The following is a 7,794-nucleotide window of genomic DNA, read 5'->3' as shown; positions in this document are numbered from 1 at the left end:
TTTTAATATCTAATTATTTATGAAAACTATAAAGTTTGTAATTTATAATTTATTAAGGATATATAGGACATGCTTCAGACAATCCTAACTAGTTTATATCCTATGAAATCTAAGGATACAAAATTAATTAAATTAGCTATAATAGTAATAGTAAAAGTTTAAAATTATTAATCAATTATTTTAAATAAATTATAATAGTAATAGTAAAAGTTTAAAATTATTAATCAATTATTTTAAATAAATTTTTTTAAATAAATTATTATTTAAGAGATATTTTTGTAGTTATATAAAATTATAATTGTTGATTTAAATAAATAAATGACCTTGTAATCTTTATTAATTTTATTTTAAAATTTGTTCTGTTGCTATTAACCTAATGTAATTAGGCTGAAAAATTTAAAATTTAAAATTTAAAATAAAAATCAAGATAAGTAGTACTATGACTCATACTACTAATTATCTTCATTTTTATTTTAAATTTTAAAATTAAAATTTTCAGTCTGGTTACTTTACCCTTATTGGTGGGAATCTTGTTACTTGGAGGAGCAAGAAACAAAAGGCGGTGACTCTTTCAAGTGCTGAAGCAGAATTTCGAGGAATAGCAAGCGGTCTAGCAGAGATATTTTGGATATGGAAGCTCTTGACAGAAATCAGGTATCCTCCAACCCAATCCAGCAAAATTATGTGCGATAACGAAGCAGCTATTCAAATTTCATAGAATCCAGTTCAACATGATCGCACAAAACATGTTGAAGTAGACCGACACTTCATCAAAGAAAAACTTGAAACAGGGATAATTGAACTTCCGTTTGTCCGCTTAGAAGACCAACTCGCAGATATATTAACAATGGCGGTCAATGGAAAATTTTTTAATCATTGTCTTGGCAAGTTGAGCATCGAAAATCCCACTACTCAACTTGTGGGGGAATGTTGAAATATTTGATTAAAATACTCCATCATCTCCCAAAATAGACAATTGACCTTTCAAGCCATACTTCTGGTCCTAGCTAATTGCCAGCCATTCTTTCCAATGCAATTTATTGTATTTTCCATATTTAGTTTTTTGTATAGACTGTATATTCAGTACGTGGGCTTGTTCATACATATAAGAAATATAAAGTTATTCTACTTTCTCTTCCATTCCTCTGATCATCAAGGTTGACACAAATCTCTACCGTGGCGTCAGAGGCGGCGTTTAGTACAAGCGGGCAGATATTGGATCCATATCGAGATGGTGTTTAATGAAGTGGCGATCGACCTCAACATGCTTTGTCCTGTCATGTTGAACAGGGTTGTTGGCAATATTTATCGATGCTTGATTATCACAGTATAGATGCATGGGGCTGGTTTGATCAATCTTAAGGTCTTGAAGAATTCGTTTTATCCATAAAAGTTCACATACGCCATGAACCATTCCCCGATACTCCGCTTCTGCTCTTGACCTTGCAAACAAGTTTTGTTTCTTGCTTCTCCATGTGACTAGGTTCCCATTTACAAACGTAAAGTATCCCGATGTCGACTTTCCATCCGTTCCATCTCTAGCCTAATCTGCGTCCGTGTAGCCGGCTACACTTACTTGGTGACTTGTTCCTCTCCCAAAGAATAATCCTTTCCTTGGTGATGATTTTAGATACCGTAATATTCGATACACAGCTGCCATATGATCTTCACTTGGGGAGTGCATGAAACGACTTACAACGCTGACTGCATAGGCTATGTTCGGTCGTGTGTGCGATAAGTATATTAACTTTCCGACTAGCCTTTGATACCTTTCTTTATTAGCTAGAACTTGATTAGGATGAATCATAAGTTTGTGATTGATTTCAATTGGGGTATCAACCAGCCGACAATTAAGCATTCCAGTTTCAGCCAATAAATCCAACACATACTTTCGTTGGCACATGGAGATTCCCGCTTTTGACCTGGCCACTTCAATACCTAGGAAGTACTTTAGGTGACCAAGATCCTTTAGTTCGAATTCAGTTGCGAGGGTTGTTTGTAGGTTTGACATTTCTTTTGGGTCTTCGCCTATGACCACCATGTCGTCGACATACACAATAAGGGCAGTCACCTTTCCTTTGTTTTCTTTGACGAACAATGTGTGATCAACATCACTTTGCTTGTATCCAATTCTTTTCATGAAGTTTGAGAACCGGCCAAACCATGCCCGGGGAGATTGCTTTAATCCGTACAATGCTTTCCATAACTTGCACACTTCCCATTACATTTTGTACCCGACGGCGGATCCATATATACTTCCTCTTCTAAATATCCATTTAAGAAAGCATTGTTTACATCGAACTGTTTTAAAGGCCAGTCCCGATTTGCTGCTATGGAGATGAGAATACGGATGGTGTTGATTTTTGCAACAGGTGCAAATGTGTCTCCATAATGAATCCCATACTTCTGAGTATATCCTTTGGCTATGAGTCTGGCCTTGTATCGATCTATGTTTCCCATTGAATCAAGGTTAATCGTATATACCCATCTACATCCCACAGTTTTCTTCCCCCGGAGGAAGACTCGTCAACTCCCACGTTTGATTTTTTTGAAGTGCTTCCATTTCTTGTTTCATGGCGTTCTTCCATTTTTCATCCATCAAAGCTTCTTGTACATTGTTCGGGATTTTGACGGTAGATAATTCTTCGACAAGGAGAGCATGAGACCTTGCTAAGCGACGAGATGAGACATAGTCGCCAATGGGGTATTTCACCTTCGCTTCTAGATCGAGTTGATATTGCTTCTTTGGTATCCCTCTATTATGTCTTGAAGGGTATCTAGGTTCTGGAGTGTTATTAGTCTCCTGCAAAACAGAAACAAGTATTTCATCCTGTAAACAAGAAGCATTAGGTGTAGTGATGACCTCCGGATTTTTTGCCAATTCACATGTCCCACATTTGAACTCAGAATCCATTACATTCAAAAATAAAGTTTGTTTTAACCTTCTAAAATAACTAAATGAGAGATGTCCGAGCCAACGATTCCATAACCATGCCATATTTCTTTCTACTTGATTTATTCTTGTATGATAAGCTTGACTACGAGGGTGTTCTTTGAGATAGTACAACCTTCCCCGTCTAGTACTACAGCCAAGAATCTGATGCGTCTTCATCTCCTGAAATATGCAGTCATTAGGCCCAAAAATCACATAGCAATTTAATGCTTTTGTGACTTGACTAACAGATAAAAGGTTAGATGAAAGAGATGGGACAACAAGGACTTTATCAAGATCCATAGAGTTTGACACTTTTGCTGGACCTTCGCATGTAACAGATGCTATTCCTCCATTAGCAGTGTGAACACTGGTTTGATTTGGTGGGTTCAAAACTTGTAATTTAGAGGAATCATTTGTCATGTGGTATGTCGCACCGGTGTCAATAATCCAACTATTATTCGGAGCACGGTTAGTATTACACATACCATAATTGTTGACTGTTTTTGTGTGAGCAGCGATAGAAACAGTTGGCCCTTCTTTATTCATTGTGGCGACGAAAGCTTGACTCAATTTTTTTTGTGGTTTTTTCGTGAAATCCCACCAGTCGGGGTATCCGATAATCTCATAGCATCTTTGTTTAGAGTGACTTTCTTCTCCACAATGAGTGCAGGTGTATGTTTGCTGTTAGAGTTATTCCCTTTCGAGGTATGGTTGCGGGTGGCTAAGTGCACCATGCTGTTGGGCTCCGGTTTTGATTCTTCCATAGTGTGTCTTTGATTTTGATCCTTCCGGATGTATGCATAGCATGATTCCAAGTCAAGAGGTGGATCTTTCCTTAAGATCTCACTCTAGGCCTGATTAAACTCGAGATCCAGACCAGCCAAGAAAATGTGAACACGAAGCTTGGCCATGGTTTTATTCAAATACACGGTCTGAGCAACAGTTTCTTCTTGAGTAGTGAGACGAGTGTTAATTTCTTGAAAAATACTCACCAATTCGTTGTAATACGTAGGTAAGGATCTCCCGTTTTGACGAGTGGTGAACGATCTCCGGTTCAATTCGAACAGTTGTGTCTCATTGGACCCATCATAGAAGGTTTTAGCAACAGCCTCCCAGATTTCTTTTGCGGTTTGGAGTCGAATAAATCTCCGTATCAAGGATGGACTCATCGAATCGATGAGCCAACTTTTGACCCGGTTATTATCGAGCAACCATGCTTCGATCTGTTTTTCGTCTGCTTTGGGTATTGGTGTAGCACCTGTGAGGAATCCCAATTTGTTCCTCGCTCCAATACGCATCTCCATGAGTTGGGACCATAACGGGTAATTCGAATCATCCAAGACCACTCCGGTCGGAAATGGTGCCTCGTGTACGTTTTGAACAATAACTCTGGTGTCGTGAGAAGAACTCTCTTTGTCTGTCATGGTGGTGAGCTTTGTTTAAGGGAAATTCAATTTTAATGGTGGGTATGCTCTAATACCATGATACCATAAAGAACAGAGGATACGATTTGTCTATCAAGTTGTTTTTTACATTCACCAGGAGGAAATATATATACAAGAGTACAAGAAACAAACTACCTAAAATAGACCCACTAATATTGGGACACAATAAACAACAACATAAATTACGGGATTGCATCCTAAAATGGCTCTCGTCAACAATTTGTGTTCTTCGGGTCGGAAGCAAACCGAATAATACCCGAACTGAACCGAACCTTTATTGCTTATATGGTTCGGTTTCGGTTCATACAATTACCCTTATTCGGTTTTCGGTTTATTCGGGTCAGTTCGGTTCGGTTCGATTCGATTCGGTTTCGACCCTAATAACACCCCTACAGTATGACATGAATACGTTAACAATCGACAAAAATAAAATAAACCTATTTTCCCTCCTCTACACGCACAAACAGACAAAAATTGTTTTAGGTTTGCTTGTTGAAGTTAAAACTACTATGGTATATTCAACAATTAAGTTATAACAGTTTTAAAACCCTGCACGTTGTTCAAGAGAATGTTGCCCACAAGTATATTGATTCTTTATTTCTTAAATTTAAGATATGATCTACAAAACAATATCCCCTTCAAGCAAGTGATTCGTTATTTCATTAGTTAAATGGTAATCGAGTCAACTATTTCATTAATTAAGATAATGACATTAGTGGACCAAGTAATTTTTAAGATGACCATGTTTTTCAGTCAATTTATAATATTCGAATTTATTGTCAAATTTACTTAAAAAAGATTAGGGTTGTCAAAAACGCCAAGTATTGTGTATTGCTACCAATTTAATAGTGCAGGTAAATCATTATTTTACCAAAGTTTGATGGGTTATAACCCGGTTAATTAATCTAAAACCTTATTAATAAATGCTCATTTCCTGAAACACTAAGGAAGCATACTTAAAAGTGGATCCATTATGGTAGTATCAAATGAGTGTGATCACAAATACAAAAAAAAAAAAAAAAAAAAAAAAAAAAAAAAAAAAAAAAAAAAAAAAAAAGAAAAACCATAAAAGACAAATTAACTAGCAAGGCACTAGTTATGTATCCAGATATGGGTACACAGACTTTAGGACTACTACACTAGGTCACTAGCTAGTTTCACCAATTCTAGATCCAACTAATTAATCCTTGCAGGTTATATTCTTGATCCACTGAAACGAATACATTTGGATTTTAATAAATAGGTGCTTACTTTTTAGATCAAACTGGTTTGTAAAAGAGATATTTAGATTATTGTTTTTGTACACGATTAATTTCATAAAATGTGTAAACTTGGACAAAAGAGTGATGGCACATGCCATTATAACTTATAATCGAAATTACTCAATTTGATGAGTTACCTAACTAGTAGGATTTGCCCATTTTACATCATCTTTTAAATGAGGTTAGAACTAGGCAGATTATGTATAGCTGCTGTATATCCATAATAAATATTGGTTGGACTTCTTGTGCAATCAACTAATAAATATTATACGGACCATTGGGTTTTATGTTTCTTTTATTTCACAACGACTTCAAAGTGGATCGTTTAACAGGAGGCTTTAATATATACCATGTGTGTCATGAGCATCCTAAAAATATCGACCCAAATCAGTTGACAAAAAGTTGTATAAAACGACCACCAAAGCCCTAACCATACCTTCACAAAACACAAGATTCACTTTGCTTCTTTCCAAATTCTGGTAGCCATGGGATCTTATGACGCCACATCTCCTCCACCTGCCACTGCCGGACCACCAGGGAAACAGTCAGAACCACCACCAAAACACAATGGTAATTCAAGTCCAGTGGTCGCTGTTGTGGGTTTAAGGATGTTTCTATTCACCACAGCTTTGGTTGCAATCATTGTTATGGTCACTTCTAAACAAACCAAACTGATTCCAGTTGCCCCAGGCGTGGCAATACCATTGTCTGCAAAATTAAATTATGTCCCATCTCTCATGTAAGTATTCAATAAACTTTGTTTGTTGAACCGATGTTTTTGAGTTCGAAAATAACAGTTAATAGGAAGTGTCGTTATATATGTAACATGTTGCAGATACTTGGTAACAGCGCTCTCAGTTGCTTGCTTATACAGCATCGTCTCAAGCGTGATATCCGTTTTGGCACTTATGAAGCCAGGAGGAAGCTCCACAAAACTGCAGCTTCATTTTGTGATGATTGATGCTGTAAGTTGACTGGAAGTTGTATCAATCTTTCATAAAAATGAAATTTTCTGACTTAAATATGTATATAATTGTGAATCCAAACCTCCTTAATTAAGCTTTAGTGCACTAACATAGAATCAATTCTTGTGGTGCAGTTGCTATTAGGGATTCTGGCTTCAGCAACAGGAGCAGCAATCGGAGTGGCATATATTGGATTCAAAGGGAACTCTCATACCAGATGGAACAAGGTGTGTAATACATATGATTCCTTCTGCCTACGCAGTGCTGTCTCTCTTATTCTATCACTCGTGTCCTCTATAACACTTCTACTACTGGTTTGGCTCTCCATTCACATGCTTTACAAGAAGACCACAAGGAGATAATTTAATCAACACCAAATATATTTACTTCCCATGTACGTACGTACCAGTTTCATGTTATTGTTTTGCGTCAATAAAATTCAGTCTGTATATGTTCTTCGTTGTGACCATTTGGCTTTGGGAAGATGATACGACACTGTTGATTGCTTTTTCATACCAAGGCCTTACATGTCCTATGTCATTGTAGGTACGCAATGTGAATGCATGTATATATAGATGGTCAAAATCTTTTACTTCTTTTATATACCTATATGTACTACGTATAGTATTTGCTTAACTCCCGTACTTCATATGATAGCTTGAACGATTATTTTATAACGTAAGCAACTTTAATATATAATCACACTACAAGAAAAGAGGTTATTAGAGGCCACAAAAATCACCCCTCATACTTATACTTTTAATGCTCTAAGTCGCCATTAATGCCTTTGTTACCGGTTTCGTCCTAAATTGCTACTAATTCTTATGTTGTCGGTTGCCTCTGTCACCACCAGTAGTTGTAACATCCATTTCACGATTCCCGATATGTAATTATTTTTAATGTTTAAAAAGAATAAATAAATAAATAAAATAATAAAAATAATTAAAATAAATAATATTTATTTAATATAAATAGGTTTTGTAAGTCCAGGGGGTATTATGCAAATTCTAGAAATCAATTTTGTTAAAGGAAATTGTGTCTGGGATTGAATTTGTCAAATGCCAAACCCAAGGGACCGAATTTGTCAGAAAATTGTTGTCTCCTTCCCTTATGAATGAAGCAGCATGCACGACTGCCTTTTTTTTTTTTTCCTTCTTTCAAACCTACAAATTAGGAACCTCTTAAAG

At 36.3% G+C, this 7,794-nt stretch overlaps 1 protein-coding gene across 1 annotated transcript; it reads left to right on the top strand.

The window, feature by feature from the left end:
• Positions 1-6,100: 6,100 nt before the first annotated feature.
• On the top strand, positions 6,101-7,162 carry LOC111907354 (CASP-like protein 1). The gene is made up of 3 exons (XM_023903159.3): positions 6,101-6,381; positions 6,478-6,607; positions 6,742-7,162. The coding sequence occupies exons 1-3, from the start codon at positions 6,128-6,130 to the stop codon at positions 6,967-6,969; spliced, it is 612 nt and encodes a 203-aa protein (XP_023758927.2). The 5' UTR covers positions 6,101-6,127; the 3' UTR covers positions 6,970-7,162.
• Positions 7,163-7,794: the final 632 nt, after the last annotated feature.

Source organism: Lactuca sativa, chromosome 5 (assembly GCF_002870075.4).
Source record: "Lactuca sativa cultivar Salinas chromosome 5, Lsat_Salinas_v11, whole genome shotgun sequence".
Lineage (NCBI taxonomy): Eukaryota > Viridiplantae > Streptophyta > Magnoliopsida > Asterales > Asteraceae > Lactuca > Lactuca sativa.
Note: the sequence above shows the minus strand (reverse complement) of the source record. Positions and strands in the feature narration are given on the sequence as shown.

Excerpts from the sequence above, each read along its gene's own strand:
- LOC111907354 (XM_023903159.3), top strand. The coding sequence starts at position 6,128 with ATGGGATCTTATGACGCCACATCTCCTCCACCTGCCACTGCCGGACCA. Across the intron at positions 6,382-6,477 it reads AATTATGTCCCATCTCTCAT|ATACTTGGTAACAGCGCTCT; the intron begins GTAAGTATTCAA and ends AACATGTTGCAG. Across the intron at positions 6,608-6,741 it reads ATTTTGTGATGATTGATGCT|TTGCTATTAGGGATTCTGGC; the intron begins GTAAGTTGACTG and ends CTTGTGGTGCAG.